Raw genomic sequence first — 18,641 nt, 5'->3', positions numbered from 1 at the left:
GTTATTAAAGAAAACCATACTAATGCTGGATGGAGAGCATTTTTTGTGTGTGTGAAACCTTTTTAAGAATTTCTAAGTTGGTTCCTTTTCTTTACCATGATGAGACCAAAACCTCTATGACAAGGGAGGAGGAGATCTGGGGTCCTTCCATATAACATCTCTCAAAAAGCAAACAAATGAACAGCACCAAAAAAATCAGTAATGCCATCAACAGTTGAGAAGCAATATGCAGGGTTGAACTGCAGAATCGAGGTTCAAAACTTGCATGTTATCTAGGTCCCCTGTTCTAGATCAGTGTGTTAAACAATTGCATGTTTCAGAAACATCATTTTTCTACTTATATTCTGAGTAATATTCCACCGGTGGATCAGTGTTGTCTAACCAGAAACCCCACACCTTTAAAAACACATTTAAAAACATTCTTACCCAACTTTACCAATCAGACAAATCACAAGTGCTTGAGCAAGGCTGAGGTGATGTGTAATACTGTGCAAAATGTTCTGTGAGTTGCATATATAGAAACTTATTTCTATGTAGATATTAGCACATGACTTGGTTTCCCCGATATGTTCTGCAGAGTTATGATTTCACATGTAAATTTCTTCATGATAATACAGTATTGATTACAATTTGCAGTCTCTACTGACGAGCAAGTTCTGTTCAGCAACATCACTGCTCATTGTAGATATAATGGCAGCTGTTACTACTGTTATTCATGCCTTTGCTTCTTTCCACAATCCTTTCAAAAACCACTGGAAAACTAGCTTTCAGAGTATATTATTTAAGAGGAAGCATTCCCCATTCCTCCTCACTGCTTCTTTTGTTTTCTTTTTCCCTGTTTTCAGTGATGCCTTTACTTTCTTTTCCACACATCTTGCATCCAACTTTTCCTATTTACATCTCTTTGCCATGGCTAACTCTTCTTCATTTCATGAGGGTAAGGCTTTTTTTTTTCCATTTCTTTTCTATGCTGTCTTTGCTTTAGTTCACAACATATAACAAGCAAATACAAAAAGAAGTATTTTGTAGAACACCAAAGTTTACATGGGTATTACAGATTTTTATATTAAATTAAGAGTTGAAATTGAGTGTACTGTGACAGAAAACCTTGCACTATAGTATTAAAATGAGAAATCATTATCATTTATTGTACCATAAGAAATTTTAGTGACAAAAGTGACGTGTAATTTACACGTGCTGTTTGTCAATGCTCTGGTTTCATTAATCTGTTCTTGCAGACAGGTTTTGTCATCGCAAAGTTTAATGCCTATATTTCATTGTGCAAAAATATTTAGAAACATGCTAGGATGATTTTATAGTCTGAAAGAGGAAAAAAAGTCACAAGAAACATAGAAATTTGAAGAGTGCTCACTGGTGCTCAGTGGAAAGTGCATGGTCGTGTCTCTGAGGACTTGGTCTCCAGTGTTGCCGTGGTTAAATCACAATGGTTACATCTGTTGGCACATCTGTACCAACAACTGTTCTGGATTGGCAGTGGGGTTTTGAGCTGTGTTTAAAATGCTCCTACAGCAACATAAGCTACACTGACAATAAGCCCTGTTCTACCAACAGAAGAGCAGTCATAATGTAGAATTACATTGATTTCAACAGCTTAAATTCATGCCTTATGGCATAACTTGGCCTTCTTTTAGGTTACGTGTTTCTTTTTAATTTCATAAAGAATTCTTGTATATGAGGGCCAGTGCAATGACAGAAACATCTAGCACATATAATAGTAAATATAATAGCTTACTGGATCAAAAGCTAAAATTGGTATGAGTTATTTCTGCAAGTCACTATCAGTTTTTTAACTATACATATATATATACACATATGCGCGTGCACTTCGGAATTCTGGAATCCTGAAGCAAGTCTTGTCTATCCAAAACAGGCTTGCTTTGGCATCATCTAATAATTAAAATCATATGGATTTAAGCTAAGTGATTTAAAGAATAAGCCACAAAGAATTAGAAATAATATATCTACTGTGGAAATGCTCAGTTAATCCCCACAAGAAGCAGTTTCTGTGCTTTGCAGAAAGGCTGGGCTGCACAGAGCCAAGTGAACACATCTTTCCAATATTTTTTCCTGGCTCTTTACACATTTTGCATAGTGTTTGTGAAAGCAGTTAATAATCTTCATCAGTGCTAATGTAAGGCACATATGCCTTCATTGATTCTTGCTGAAATGTCTAATGATGGTATGAATTTTTTTAAGATTTCCCCTGAAAGCTGGTTAGTGCAAGTCCATTTTTCAGCATTTCTTCAGACTTTAATCTGCAGAGCAGTTGCTGGTGGATCATGGAGTACTGGCTGAAGCCACATCATTAGCTGTTCTTTTTTTCTGTCTCTCCTTGCAAGGCTGGTGCTAGCTTGCCTGAAAGGATAGTTAAAAATACCCTCTTGAAAAATATCTAATAAACAAACGAATAAAAAAATCTTCAGTATATCGTGTTTCCTTGAGCTGTATTTGCAGTTGTTCTAGAGCTGTAGCATGCTCATATCTGTCAGGAGAGATGATCACTGTGACTCTGACTGGAAGAAAAAGTGATCTAATAAGATTTGGCCTACACTAGGGAAAAAGATGGAGAATATTTCCACTAAAAGGTTGTAGAATGGAGCAGATTTGTCTTTAAATCACAGGCTGCTATACTTTGAGACATTGTAATTATTTTGCCTGAAAACTCAGAATAAAAGTTGGAAAACCAGAAAATACTGGCAAATATAAGAGTTGGAGAACAAAATGTGACTCATAATGAAGACCAAAATCTGTCTAAACCAGTTATTTCTTTCTATGCTGCAGTTCATGCTCGTTTTAATAGGGCAAAGCAAAGGAACAGAATTACCCAAGTGGGTTAAGTGGTAATATTTATGTCAGTGAATCAAAATCACTCATAAACGTAGCTCTGGACTGTAAATATTGTAATCAGGGATATGTAATGCTCCATCACATAAATTAATTGGGTCTCTTGCCCTGAAGGGTCCAGAAAAAAGCAGTAAACTAGAAATCTAAATCGTTTTCCATCTGTGTCAAGTTGAGGTGCCTGAAAACAGCATATCCATTTCTTCTAGCTCCTCGGTTTTCTTGACCTTTCTGTTCTTTCTTGGCATGTTCTGAATCGTTAAAAATAAAATCCTTATGAGGGCACTGGCAAGTGGTTAGCAAAGCTCATTATGGCAGCTTTCTACATGCTGCTATTAAAGTGATAAAAGTGAGGACTGAAATGGAAAAAGATAATTGGATGCTTTAGGAAAGGCAGCTGTCCACTGACTGTCCTGGGAAGCAGGTGAACTAAGCTGTTTCCCTCCAAAGCAAAGAACCAGGCGGGCAGGCCTCCCCGGCACATCACTGTTGCACTCCTAAACAAAGTAACCCTGCAGCCACAGAGCTCTCCTGCTAAAAGTTCATTGCCCAAATTGTAAAAAACAGTCTATGATTCATTATGGGTGAGGTTCTGCTGCCCAGACCCTCGCTGGGAGTGTGGCTGTATTCCTCGAAGGGTGCAATGCTTTTCAACATGGAGGGAGTAGCAGAATCTGGATGCTTGAAGTAGTTAAAATAATTGTACTCTTCTGAAAATCCCCACTAATATTCAGATTATTGAGTTCTTTTTTAATTAATGCTATATATTGAATGGGCACTAATGCAGAAGATTTTGTCTGCAATCTCTGTGTCATTTGATAGCTTTCAGTATTATTGCATTTAAAGACAGTATACATACCATTTCACAGGCCTATTGTCAACCTTTTAAAGGTATTGAAGATGATTATGAAATGAAATCTACCTCTGTGGCTTTTGTGACATTATCTTCTTCAAATGAATTGAATAGCACCATTGCCTCCTTTCTTTCAGACCTGCTGTATTTCTGTTCTGTTCTGTTCTGAAACCTCACCATTAGCATTCTGAACATGTTTATTCTCTTATCCATCACTTTCCATTTCAGTTTTCTCAAGGTGAAATCTCCCTGCTAATTCAAAAACCTTTTGGTCTTTGTTATGTATAAATGACTTTGCCCAAATACTAAAAAACCTAAATGGAAGATAAAGTTAAGGCCTAGCCACGTTTTGTGACAGAATAGTAAATGCAGGGGGTAAAAGGGGTAAGGAAGGAAGCATAACCATTTAACTTTTTATTTCTAGGATTTTTTTGAGGGGAAGGGATTGAAGGTTATTTTCCAGAAAGGTATAATGAGTTGAGAACTTTTTCCTTAAATAACTGTTTTCCTGGATCTGGGCAATTTTTCAAAAAAATCATCATGCTTTAAATAACCATGTTTCCAAATGAACATAGCAATGGGGAGAAATATCCTATTCATAACTGGCTTGGAAGGATACCAGGGAATAATTCTTTCAGAGCTAACATTTTTCATATTCATGAAATATGTTTGCTCAGTAAGCCAGACATTTGATTGTGTGTACTACACCAGTATATTAGAATTAGTCTCATGCTTTTCTTCCCGTCTCATTAATTACTTCATGGATTACCGGCTTGATCAGTGAGACAGTAATAATGATGAATGCATCTGTTTATTTGTAGAAGTAGTATCAACTATTTTTTAATTAGGGAGTGGCACTGTTAATTGATGGGTGCCCTCTGTGTTCTATGTGTTTAATAGAACCTTCCTTACTGTTTGTTATTACTAGACATAGAGAAATCTGGACCAGTGCAGAGTTCAAGTCTGTTGGATGTTGATGGCAATTAATCTGGCTGTGAATACAGTAGACTGGACTTTATTTTTAATGTCATTCCATTTGGGCCACCTCAGGAAGGCTATATGTTTAGCTTAGTATGTAAATTTAAACTCCCAATCTGATAGCTGCAGAAATGAAAACCAAAATCACATCTCTGCCTTTAATGACCTCAGTGAGTTTAATGTAGTCAGACCTGTATAACCTTGCTTTCCATCAGCAAAAAGTAATCAAATAACCAGGACGAGTGAATTCATTACTGAATCCACAGTATACATGACAGCAAGGCAGAGGTTTCGTGGGTGGCTCTGTTCTTGTACTAGTTACCCAGTTACTAGATGGGAATTTTCTTGCATGAATATATCCATAGGCAATGTTCGTGGAAGGTGGTGATAGCCTTAGATGCAGAGCGGATCTGGGAGGAAGAACCACATATAAATAAGGAGAACAAATGGAGAGATAAAGGGCATATGGAAGTACTGGGAATGGATTTACTATGTTACCGTTATACCAAGTGTTGTCCATTACACTTAAATAGAGTTCCATTTGTATTATCAGCTGAATGGCTGTGATTTAACTAGTTTGGCAGCAGATTCTACCTGTGGAGCCTTTTATAGCCTCTGTTCCGCTCTCTTTTTAAAATTCAGTGTGGGTATAAGGTGCTTTAGTTTATTTTTCTACCTATCAGAAATGCATTCAGAAGGGGGAAAAATTCCCAGTGTTTCTTGATAATAGAGGCTTTGTGCAGAAATGTTCATCCTTCATTGCATTTTATAAAATGCATGGAGCAAATGATGTCTGCAAGTGCTTATGGATCTCAAGGACACAAATTCATACACTCTTTGTTTATCAATACATTTTACAATTTAAACATGAGTACTTTATTATTATGACCAAATATAGAACTCTAGGTAACTATTAGTTTATTTAAGCCAAAGAAACACATTGAATTAATTTCCTTCACTATTTTTTCATTGTTTTCCATATTAGTGTAGATAGGAACAGTGGCACTTATTGAATAGAATCATTAAAGTTGGAAAAGATCTCTGAGATCATTTAGTCCAACTACTAACCCAGCAGTGCCAAGTCCACCACTAAACCATGTCTCTAAGCACCACATCTACATGTTTTTTGAACACTTTGAGGATGATGATTCTATCACTTCCCTGGGCACACTGTTCCCATGTTTGACCACCCTTTGAATGAAGAAATTTCTCCTAATATCCAATCTAAACCTTCCTGGCACAACTTGAAGCTGTTTCCTGTTCTGCTGTCACTTGTTACCTGAAATAAGAGACCAGTCCCTACCTCACTACAACCTCCTTTCACACTCCTTCTATGGAGACCACAGAAGTGGAAACATTAAGAGAGGGGAGTCCTGCACTGGAGCCTTCCTAGGCTGCAGAATAACTTCAGCCAGCGTGCTGCCCCCCAAAGCAGTAGTCTGATCTTCCCCTCAGTTTTAGCAGCTTGAGTCAGTCCTGTGGTACTGATACTAGGCCTTCCTTCACGAGTATTTGTGTGGCTGGGCGCATGCTGTTGGAAAATGAGCTGGATGAAAGCTAGCTCAGGAAAAAAAATAGTAAAAGCAGTGAGGTGGGAGAGAGTGGCTGGGACAAATGCAAGGGTTGCTTCAGCCTCCATTTCTGCTCATGTATGTGAGCATCACATGTTTAGAGATGAATATATGTTTTTTATGGTTATATATTTTTGCTGTGCAATTTAACAAAGTAATACAGTGGTGAAAATTAAGACGATATAATAATATACAGCACTGATTTGCTGTGTGATCTTAAGTCATTTAGGTATGGATCACCTTCAAACTGGATATTGCTGGAAACCAGCTCTTACACTTGTTTTGGTTTTTTTTTCCTCAGAAAAGAAATTTTTACTTCCATTTCTCCTCTCCTGAAGCCCTGATTTTCTGTAGGGCTCCAGATAGGTTTTGTGCAATCTGCTAATCTTAGCTCATTTTTACTTTCAAAGCGCTGTAGCCCCACCTGGTATGTTGGGTACAGCTGAGGCTTCAGATTGCCAAATTCCCACTGACAGACTGGGTGACCTACCTTTGCACATAGGTTGCAACAGTCAATAAAAAAGCAATGAGAAAAATACGTGGTAAAGGGCAGTGGGGTCACTGGTTATATATAGGAAGAGTCGCTCCAAAAATAGATTAGCATTTGGAGGTGAATAACCTTGGACTATTTTAGGGCTATTAGAAAGATTTCTCTTTTTTTCTTCTTTTTTTTAATGTCTTGGAGATGGAAGAATATTGTTGAATAAGAAATGTCTGATACCATTTATTTTCTAGTTGCTAAATGATAAGTACTTGGAACCAATTTAAACGTCATTCAGTGCATATAGTTGCACAGGTCCATTAATTAATTTGTTTTTCCATTGTATAATTTTGTACAATGGTTGTAATATGGCAACAAGACTGGATCTTCAGAGATTCATTATTCTGTAGTAGTTCTGAAAACTAAGTACCCAGTATACAGAACTAGTAATTTGAAAGCTATTTCTTCCTACATGTGTGCAATGAAAAATAGTCTCTGAATAATGAATATCATTCCTGTATTTGATTCATATCTGAGAGTAATTTTGAAGCATTTTGATATATCTTGTCTAAAGTACCTCTTGTATGTTTTCTGACTCCTTCCTGCTTAACATACGCAGTAGGGCATTTTGAAATGAAGGTGAGTGAAACTGATACAACCCATAAAAATAGATGAATGGTATTAAGCCATTTGATTCAGGCATGTAATCATAAGCTGTGGTATTCCTTTAGCCCTCACATCGTTCTTTCATATAAACATGTTACCACGTGGCTGGATTCAGTAAACACTTCCCCACTGCATTTCTTTGACCATAAAGATGGTTGATACAGCATTTGAGCAGATCTGCTTTCCCTGGGCTCCGTACAGCTTCAGGACCCTATTGCAGCTTTTACTTACCATAACCTCTGGACTACTGGAGGGAGATATTCTTCTCACCTATAGCTGGTGGAAACCATGGTGCCTCCAGCTGCAGGTGTCTGGGAACCTGCAGATCTCTTCCAGCTCGATCATTCATATTCTTCACTCCCCTTAGCAACTGCTGCAGATGCAGCACTGACAGTACAGCTCTCGAGACAATGTGTGCACTGTCTTATATCTCCAGTTATTCAGGAAAAAAAATTACTAACCCCTTCAAGTAGCCAGATGGAAATTTTGAAACTGTTTATTCCATGCCATAGGACCCATGATGTCATTTAGCTTTCACTGTGCCAAAAACAAAGCCAAGGCTCCTCTACACGTTCCCCTTCTGCTTCATTGTGTTTGAGATGGAAGGGTAATTGTTCTTGGCAAGGGTAACTGGATTACAGCTGCCTTTGACTTCCAGGTTTTTTTAGTGCCATCATGGTGGCTAAACATGTGCAGAACACTGTGACACAGTGGGGAAAATGGGATTTCATTTCTTTGAAATTAGAAAAAAAAATGTGAATCTTTCCCTTTGAAGACAATTACCAAAAAATCAAATCAATTCTATTTTATTTTTAAGACTTGGAAGGTTTTGATTCTGTAATACCAATTGCTGAGAAGCTTAATCATCCAACTACAACCAGACCAAAAGCTACTGGCAGGCGACCACCCTCCCAGTCTCTCACATCTGTAAGTCAATTTTCCTTTTCTTTAAAAAATATTTTTTTTAATATTTTTTCTAATTTTTCCTCTCCTCCTCTTTGTGTTTCCTGGTGCTTTTACTACTTTTACACAGCCATTCCTTCACATGTACAATGAGGCAGAGAGAAGCAGTTCAGGAAAATTAGTGTCAAAAGGCTGCCAGTGTTTTGAATACTGATGTTTAAAACATTCCCTTCCTTCTAAGATCCATACCCCCTTGTTTGGGTGCTGCCAAGTATTCCTTGCCAGCCATGACCGAGCCCAGAAAAATCCTTTATAAAAATCTGTGGAATCAACTCATTTGTCCTAACTATTAAGGATTTTGAAAGTGTTTCTCAAAAGAAGCATTTCCCTTGGGTTCTCTCGGACATTTACCCAATTTTGAGGACAAACAGACCACTCAGTCTTCAACAGCTCTCCTTGAATTATCATGTGTTTCTTCTCACTAAGGTCACAGTTCTAAATATAAACATGATTTAAATTTCACTCTCTAATATGTATCTTATAAGTTGGTTTTGTAAACTATACTTTGGAAATCACTTCTTAGTTTTTCAATGTCTTTTTCTTTGGAGTTTGGGATTTCTTTGGTTCCATGCTTTTTGCATTCTGGAATATCAGAATGAGAGCAAGTACTGATGGTTACCTGGGTTCATGTGGCTGAAGAAAAACAAAGTGGAGGCAACCAAAAAGTATCATTGTGAAACTGATAGGACACACACAGAAAAAAGAAAGCTTTCAAAATTAACTGTCATCATAAATATAGAAATATAAAGACAGTAAAAAGGTTTTCCTTCCCCTGTCAAATCTATGGGGAAAGGAGCAAGGGGTGGAAAGAACCTTCCCTCTTTGCACCTTTGCAAAGAGGCCGTGCACAAGGCAGCCCTGCAGTGCCAGCAGCGTGCAAGGGCAGCAGCTGGGTCCTCTCAAGAGCAACAAGGTGAGACCTGCACTGAGCAAAGCCGGGGCAGAGCTGCCCAGGGGGCAGTGCTGGCATCCTCCCAGCACAGTGCTCAGTGTCCCAGCTCTACTCGTGGACAGGAGGGTGCTTTCATCTTATGATATAATGCAATGCAAACATGTACATTAATGTTGAATTCAACTCTTAAGCATATCTTATTTCTTGAATGCTTCAAAAGCAGTCTAGCCTTGAAAATAAGATGGAAAAAACAGGAAGTAGGGGTCAAGGAGTCCTGGTTTTAAGTATTGTTACTTTGAAAATGATAGCAAAAAAAATTCTTGAACAATGATGATATCTGTGCTTTTTTCTTCTTTTGTGGTGTGTGTTTGTCTACATAGTCATCCCTTTCAAGCCCCGATTTCTTTGACTCACCAAGTCCTGAAGATGAGAAGGAGGAGCATGTTTCCATTGCTCACAAAACCCTTGAAGTGTCAAGGAAATCAAGAACTGTTACAATATCACAAGTAAGTTAATTGAAATGCCTCTGCTTCACCTCATCACATGCATCTTCATTTCTTAAAGCAGTACTGAAATATTTAAAGTTTTATTCAGCAGTCACCTGGTAACTAGCCCCTTAAAGAAGCTTAAAATTATAAAGGTTACTAAAGATTGTTCTGTGCTTGAAATGCAAGTCTAAAGTGAATTGCATAGTTAAAATGTCTCCAATAACCATACTGTGGAAAAAAAATCCTTCTAGTGTAAATGCATTTCACAGAATCACAGAAGCTAGGGAAATAAATTTTAGAAACAAAGACCCTGTCTTTTTCAGCTGTAAATTGAGTTTACATTAGAAGAGTCTGTAAGCAGAGAAAATAGAACTCTTTGACCCACTCTAATAATATGTGAATTTAAATTTGCAAGTATAATCACTTTTTATACTGGTATAATTATATTCATCTTATAGGCTTGTGCCATTCTTACTGTATATTGGTAGAGTACTGTAGCATAATTAAATATTGCAGGAGTGCGTAGATCACACCTTAGAGGTTGTAGCTGTTTTTAGTACATAAGGATACCTTTAATAATACAAATATTATATTATAATAGTATGACAAAAGAATTTGAAAGATGAAATCATGCAGTTCTGTGATCAAGTTATAAGGATAATGTTTTGCTATGTAGCTCCCTCTTCTGGGAGCACTTGCATTAAGGAATACTCTTGGGCCAACATTTGTAAGTTATACAGCAAAGTTGTAGATGTTGTTCCTGTAAAATGAGATGACTGCTATCAGAAAGTAGCTGCTTGAGGATTTAATGCTGATATCCAGTTAAGCTCTGGAATAAGATGTTCAGATCAATGCCTCCAGTTATGCCTTGCTCGCCTGCTCCAGATTTGGACTCAGCCTGACGTCTCTCTTCAGTCCAAAGAAACTTGCACCTACTGATATATGGGGTTATTATCCCTGAGAGATCTGTTTATAGTACACATTACTCACAGCCTACTCTACTCTGGTGGGACCCCACCTGGAGATGCAGTCATCCAGCTTTGGGGTCCCCAGCACAGGAAGGATATCGACATCTTGGAGCGAGTCCAGAGGAGGCCACCAAGATGGTCAGAGGGATGCAGCACCTCTGCTGTGAGGAAAGGCTGAGAGAATTTGGGTTGTTTAGCCTGAAGAAGGGAAGCTTTATTGTGACCTTCCAGTACCTTAAGGGAGCCTACAAGAAAGATGAAGAGGGACTATTTACAAGGGCAGCTAGTGACGGGAGAGGATGTTGGAACAGTTTCAAACTGAAAGAGAGTAGGTTTAGATTAGATATTACTAAAAAATACTTTACTGAGGATGACAGGCACTGGAACAGATGCCACAACAGAGAAATTGTGCCCCATTCCTGGAAGTGTTTAAGACCAGGTTGGACGGAGTTCTGAGCAATCTGGTCTAGTGAAAGGTGTCCCTACCCGTGACAGGGGGATTGGAACTAGATGATCTTTAAAGTTCCTTCCAACCCAGATAAATAAACTAAACAAACAAACTAATCTATAAAATGTTAAAAGAGTATTATTAAGGTCATTAAGTCACTTTCAAGGCACTGGAGTAATTCAGCTTTCTTATGATTATAACACAGTTTTTATTTCTATGTTCAGACTTGTTTTTTCTGCAGAACACCTTTTGTGTTCAGTGCTTTCCCAGGGCAGGTTCTTTGCTCAGTCATGGTTGTATAGCAGAGAAGACTGTTTTTTGTAGAACTCAGTGGATCCTGCTCTTCTCTCCCAATTCCACTTTCTTCTTATTTTCATCTGTCCGTTACCTTTTCTCTCAGTTACTTTGGTCAGCTAATGCCACCCTGCCAGTCCCCAAGTCCTCACAGTCTCTCCTTCGATTTCCATTTATTCTCAATATCTTACCCTGTTTACCATTCAGCTTCAATATCCCTTTTCCAAAGATAGAGTTGGAGGGTTGCCTGATGCTTTTTCTTACTCTTGTCCAAATCAGATTTTCAGATATGCGTGGTAGCTGTCATATAATGCACACACTAGCATTGCCAGATAACAATGTGATAAATAATTAAGACTCCCCTTACTTGCCATTGTGATAACTGTACTTGTACACTGTACTGTGTATTCACTAGTAGCTGATGGCTGGTGGACTTCAGATTTTCTATAGCTTGTCTAATTGTAGAGCACTGGATTGCAGTTCAAGAAGCATGGGATCCTTTATAGCTTACCACATGGTACTAGGGTTACTAGGTTAATGATGTGTTTTTCTATTAAGTGCCTGGAGAAATAAAAAGCTATTGGTGGTTATGGGGATTCATGGAAACTTCAGTTAACAGAGGGTTACATTTATTTATTATTAATATATTACCATTTTGAAGCCATGGAACTTTTTTTTCTGTATATATCATACCAACAAGCAAACTTAAAGGAATATTTTACTATTTTCATAATGCTAAGGAGAACATGTAATACATTTTTGAAAAAACATTGAAGATTCTTTCAGTGGTTAGTTGGCGATCATAAATTTAGTTTGCAAAAAAATACAGCTTGGATTCTTGGTCATGTAGTTTTGTGCTCTGTAGGAGATGTCCATGGATGTAGATATGTTCTCTCAAACTTCTGAGAGAAACACTGAGCATCTGTCCCTGGTTTATTTCACTGCTAGGTCTGAGATCTTGGAAATGCTGTTGCTGACTGGTTGTAGCAACCATGGAAAGTCTTACTGAAGCTATCTGAACTTCTGCATCCCAACTAGATGCCCTCTGATGTACATGTACAAAGATAATGACTAATTGTTATATTTATCATGCTTTGGCCAAAACTGTCCATGTTTGTCTGTGGGACTTGTAGCATTACTGAAGAGCAGTTAAATACTTGGCATTGGTTAGAGGTTTGATTTTCATAAAGCTTTCTACAGACATTGAATATTACTCTTTTTGCTGCAGGTGTCTGATAACAAAACTTCCTTGCCTCCAAAACCAGGAGGTCTGGCTAGTGGCAGTAATGTACAACCATCACTATCCCCTTCACCATCACCTGGATTTCACTCAATTGCTATGGGAACAACAGGCCACAGGTCAAATTCCCCATCCCTGTTTGGTACTGAAGGAAAGCCAAAGACTGAGCACTTGAGCCAAGGTCAGACTGCCCTGGAAGAGCTGAGAACACAAGTTAGGGAGCTAAGAACCATCATTGAAACTATGAAAGACCAGCAAAAGTAAGTTCTGCAAATCACAGCTGTAGGTGGGATGTATCCATTTGTGCATAGTGGTGGCTTGCCTTGATGTGTGTTACTCTGCACAGTTTGTCTATGTGTTTGTGAGTGATTTTCATGTGACAGAACCTATTCAGGGGTGAGAACCTCAGGAAAACAGACCGGCACTATCCACCCATAAACCTTTTTTTTTCCCCTGAGTTATGACATAAGCAGATGTTTATGGGGTGTTAAAAAAGTTAAGTTACAAGCTGTAAACAGTGAATAAGGTTCTTATCTTGTTTTATTTGCAAGTAACTATTTGGGAACTCATGTGCATTGATCATAATAAAAGGGGTGCATTTGTTCTAATTGTAGTAGAAATTACTACAAGTTCCTAAAGTTATTAAATCAATTTGTTGTTTGACTGTCAGCACATTTTCCCAGGAAACTCATGTTACAAAAGTAGTAATTGAACCGTGATTAGGACCTTTGAAGACCTTTATGGTTATGGCCCCAAATCTTACTATTTTAGTTTTGGGCATCTTTATTTTCTTCAGGTTGCTCATTTCTTAGGAGCAACTGGGGCTGGCATGTAGCTTTTGCTGTTCCTGAGAATATTTAATGCTTTGGAAGCTAAACCTTCACTTACATTGTCAGTTGTGTGTAGCCCAGGCAGGAAAAAGAAAAGGGGAAGCAGCGTGCAGAGACTGTGGCGGATCAAAGGTGTGCGGAGAGTTTGGGAGAAGATGCGGGAGGGCATGGTTCAAGCTGGATGTAGCCAGCAAGCCCCACGGCTTCACCTCTTAGGCTGACCCCTGCTCCTCCAGTCTCCCCTTCTTGCAAGGGCAGCTTCCACCTACTGGTTTCTGTCGTAAGGTGAGATCACTCAGTGGGAACATGAGAACGTGTCTGCTCCTTATAGCTATGTTCCCCTTCCCAACAAAGAGAAATGACAGAAAATGTATATTTGGGATCATTCAGTCTTATAAATGAAGTTGAAGATTACGTTGTATTGCTGGCATAAGCAACTTTTAAGTGGCTTAAGTATGTGATAGGACAGGCAGGATTTGTGTTACCAGTTCCTATAACCCACAAACAGTTAATCCATCTACATTTTGAAGGGAAAAGAAAGGGTGCTGATACAGTGTTGATACAGCTAGTCCAGAGCAAAGCCTATGGATGGAGGTCTATTAGGTGGAAATTTATTATTCATTAGCCCTGTGGGATGTGGGGGGGTACTGTCTTACAGAGAGGCTCTGCAGTATAGCCTACAGTATACAAGAGTGAGATGACTTTAGTTAGTTGTTCAGAGGAAAAAAAATAACTAGTGAAGCAGGGAAAATACCTCTCCAAGAGATGAGTTTTTGTATTTTACTAGCTTAATAATTTTCATTCCAAGCTTCTTTTGCATTCTTGTAACAGAAAAGAGATTAAACAGTTGCTGTCTGAGTTGGATGAAGAAAAGAAGATCCGTCTACGATTGCAGGTACTTATTTATAATGTTAGAGATGTATTGGCAGGTTTGATTTAGCCTCACATATGGGAGAGAAAACTCTGCTATAAGATACTTAGATTTCCAGTAAATCAAAAACTACTAATGTTTCTGAAAGGGATATACCTGTTCCCTTCATATCATTGCCATATATGTTACAGTCTGGGTTTTTACTGAAAAGCCTGATAATTATCTAAAAATTTATCCGCACAAGTAAACAAATTTAAAAAAAATTAAACACAATACAGAATTCAAACTATTATATTTTTTAGTCTTGGTTTTAATTGTTTGATTTTGTCACAAATGAAATCATGCCTTTTTACATTATTTACTTCCTGCCAAAGCTTTATATTTTGTAGTAGGCTTGTCTTAGTGTTGATGTTTTTCAAATATGATTTCATATAGTGGGATTTTTATGTCTGCTTAAAGGCTGTACTCAGGTTGTCTTTACTAAAGCATCCTTAACAATATAAAAGAAAGTGTTCTGATTAAGAGCCCAGTTACTGCTACCATACAGTAGCAGTACAGTACCTTAGTTCTAGATGTTATCATCCTGGCTAGTCATTTGCCAGGTAGCACACTGCCCTGCTTGTGGGAATTATGGAGCTTGGTCTTTGCTAGAATCATTAACTGTGCTGCTTCACTGTGGAGTGACCTTGAAACTGCTTTTTGGGGTTTTGTAGAATGATTTGGACAATGCCATTAACAACATGCTTTAACTTGGTCAGGCAGTCAGACTAAATGGTCATTGTAGGTTGCTTCCAAACAAAATTACTCTCTGCTACACTATGCTATATTATACTATTCTAGTCCATGTACTTGATAAGTGCATTAGTATTGATTATATTTTATATTTTTATGTTATAGGTCAGCTGTGCTTTGTACTAGGGATAGAAAATCAAATTGTAGTTTCACTGGACTGTTCCCACTGTGAAGTGCTTGGGAACATGGCAAAGGGTGGCAGAACTGCAGATCATCAATGTCTATGCTCCAGGGCTGCCTAAAGGACTTTATGTACCACATAGGAACATGTCTTCTAAGAAAACACAATTCATGTTCAGCTAAAACTGAAATTTATTCAGATAATCAAGGAACATTTTCAATAGCTGTTATTGATTTAGTCTAACAGGACAGACTATCCAGAGGTCTTGATTCTACCTCCAAGGATAACTTTACATCTTTATAGAGGCCTGCATTGATGGGTTTAAAATTATGATCTTACAGCTGAATGCTTTTGCTCCAGTTCAAGTGTTGTTCATACTAGTAAATGTTCAGATGCTAGCCAAGATGGCATTATTAGCTTTACAAAAAGATAAGAGTTAATAAACAAAAATTGCATTAGTTTTAGAGCTCTGATCGTCCGAAAGTAGCACATGCATTAAAGAAGACTGCCTTGATGATCATGCAGTTTGAACACTGTGGGTGTGTTTGAATAAATCTAGTATACCCCTGCCTTAGGGTTTTCAGTGTCTGTCAGAGGGGCCAAGTGTGCAACTAGGGCTTATGATGGTTTCAGCTACATCCTTTTACCACATCTCTGTATATCCATCAGAGCACTTAAGGTGCCTGGGCACAGGCTTGATGGGTGTAGAAGGCAACCACCATCCCTACAGCAAGAACCATCCCTATAGGAGAGAGATGATCAGTTTTGTTCCTCAGCTACCAGTGCTCATTGCCAGCAGTGCAGTTTACTTGTGCCAGCTCTAAGTGCAGTGTGGACACAATGCTCATTCTGCAAGTAATTCTAGGCAGTGAGCTGAGTGGCTTGTAAAAGTTGTAATTTGAAGAGATTGAAAAGTCTTGCATTACATTCAATGACTATACTTGTCAGGCTCTGAGGGGAGGAAGCCAGGAATGGTCATCTTATGCAGCTGAAAAGGACACCTCAGTTTGTGAAATCTGTGGAAATAAGAGTAGTATAAAACCCGTACTTGACACCTGTGGACATGATGGAACATGTGCTTTTCAAGTGGCACCAACTGTGCCTCCGTTTGCTGAAGCATCTAATTTAATCACAAATACTTTTTTTCTGTTTGTTTTCAGATGGAAGTTAATGACATAAAGAAAGCTCTTCAATCAAAATGAATACTTGATAGGTGGAATGTTGCATTATTCTTCATGACTGAGACTCAAATTTATGCCCCAGCCAAAATAACTTTGTGCCAAATGATTTAAGAATTGCCTCAACATCCCTTTATTTGAAGGATTAGCACAACAGTTTTTGATAGCACAACAAAAATACCAATGAAGACAAAATTTCCACCCAAAGCTGTGCTGTGCAGCACTAGTTGTGACTGAAATTGATCTTCTTGTGCTAAAGGTTCTCTACTTCAAGATCCTAGGTGAAATGAAAACTCAGGCAGTTTAATCCATAGTGGTACTATTTTGATGATATTTTTCCATAAATAAAGTGTATCTCAGATTATCTGTTTACAAGCTTTATGATTTTGACTTTTGGTTTTTAATTGTCTTTTGTCACAGATTTTAAAATGTTTGTACTGCATATAGCCAGGAATGAATGTTAATGTTGGGGCTGGAGGGATTATTTTTGCTTCGAGATGGAACAGCCTACTTTTTGTTACGGTTTTAAGTTCTGTTAAATATGCAATTTTATGTCCCCAAATCCCCTTCAACTTAAACTCGCGTTGTGTACAGTAATGTATTTACAAGAAGGAAACAAACCAACAGAAGTCTGGTCTTTGCAATGATTTGTGCCTTTCTTTGCCACACACTGACTGGAGCCAGTCGAGGCCAGGTCTCCCTAATGTAGCTACCACGACGACTCCTGTCCCCGTTGTCCGGCGGAGGTCACTTCCCAGTGTACAGCTGCTCAGTCAGCAGGGCCGGGTTTGTGCGAGATGGCAGGACAAAAGGGCACAGCTGAGAGCAGCTTTGTCTTGAGCAGCTGTGGCTTTTTAGCTTTCCTGGTTTGGATAGGCCTCTCCCTCAACCTGAATGTTCATCTCTGCTTGATTTTCATTAGATGATTTAAACACCCGCCTCTGTCCCCAGTTTTGCACAGAGTGAACAGAATATGCATTATTAAAGCAAAAATAAATAAAAGTAATCTATAAAACATGAATAAAAACTTGTATTATTTCATGCACAAGGTTCTCTGTCGTGTGGCACTGTTTCATTTGCTGTTTATGTGGTATTGTTTGCTCCATTATATTGTACACTTATAAGCTGATACATCTCATAGTCCTGTTTTTATGCAGCAGGACTTTCTTCTCAATATTTTGTTCTACCTGATGATTACTTCATTTCTTCCAGTTTCTGTGTTTACTTTCATCCTTTCACAATAAGGTCTCCCAGTTTTCTGGTTGCGGTTTCATGTGTGCTTAACCAGCCACGGAGTATCTCATACCTTGTCAGCAATCTCTGTTGAGTTTATACACAGTGTTTAAATAATGGATATTTTTGCATAGCATGAAGTTGAGTGGGTGAGTGATGTAGGTGATGCTTTCAGCGTGACAAAAAAAAAAAAAAACACCAAACAAAAATTATCTATTTGTCATCTCACCAAATGCTAGAGCTGGCTCCAGCAGCACATCCTATATCAACACTAACCTCCCTGCTTGCCAGGAGCTGGGTGAGGCATAGTATGCAGTTGGCTGTTCACATTCACATATGGTTGGCAGAGTTCCCATAATCCTTTTTATATGCATAGATATATAAAATACACACTGCACCATACTCGAATCTTGCTTTATGGCTCTCAACTGGCAATACAGAACCTCAGTGCTGGGATGATTTTCTCTTCCAGAGCATCCGCTTCTATTGTAACAGTGGTGTCTGAAACTAAAAGACCAGATAGTGAACCTTGGGAATTTTTTTTAAAGTCACAATACTTTGCTCAATGTACTCAAACAGAAGCACTAATAAAATATTTTATCACTGAAATGCTCTTATGTAACATTTCTAAATACATTAAAATATTTTTGTACAAAGAATGAGAGTCCCACCATAGCTTTCTAGCAATAAAGATTTCTACATTACTTTCATGGTTTTTGTGAAGTTAGTAGCAGAGTTAGGAGAACAGGAGGAAATGAGGGGATAAGGAATAAGAATTCTGTTTGGGTTTGTAGTCATACTTTTGTGACATTTATCCAGACATTAACAGCTCTGGATTCCTAATTGCATCCCTGAAAAGAGATAAACTATTGTATCTGTGGTAAATAAAGTATTGATTCCTGAGCTGTACCT

The 18,641-nt window shown here is 38.2% G+C and overlaps 1 protein-coding gene across 11 annotated transcripts in view; it reads left to right on the top strand.

Moving 5' to 3' along the window:
- Positions 1-16,860, top strand: part of SH3KBP1 (SH3 domain containing kinase binding protein 1) — a 217,967-nt gene extending 201,107 nt beyond the window's left edge. For 3 of the 11 annotated variants that reach the window (XR_010428561.1, XR_010428558.1, XR_010428563.1), the window contains 5 exons: positions 8,229-8,338; positions 9,647-9,772; positions 12,693-12,964; positions 13,611-13,819; positions 14,366-14,412. Coding sequence is in view for 4 of the 11 variants with exons in the window: in XM_064646750.1 (XP_064502820.1) it covers positions 8,229-8,338; positions 9,647-9,772; positions 12,693-12,964; positions 14,343-14,429; positions 16,479-16,497 (614 nt within the window). In the remaining 7 variants the exon portion in view is untranslated. Of the gene's footprint in view, positions 1-845; positions 938-8,228; positions 8,339-9,646; positions 9,773-12,692; positions 12,965-13,600; positions 13,820-14,342; positions 14,430-16,478 lie in introns of those variants that run through there. The other 8 variants (XM_064646749.1, XM_064646752.1, XR_010428559.1 and 5 more) reach the window with 7 other exon arrangements.
- The last annotated feature ends 1,781 nt before the right edge of the window (positions 16,861-18,641 follow it).

This window comes from Pseudopipra pipra, chromosome 2 (assembly GCF_036250125.1).
Source record: "Pseudopipra pipra isolate bDixPip1 chromosome 2, bDixPip1.hap1, whole genome shotgun sequence".
Taxonomy (NCBI): domain Eukaryota; kingdom Metazoa; phylum Chordata; class Aves; order Passeriformes; family Pipridae; genus Pseudopipra; species Pseudopipra pipra.
This window is presented reverse-complemented; position numbering and strand designations above follow the sequence as displayed.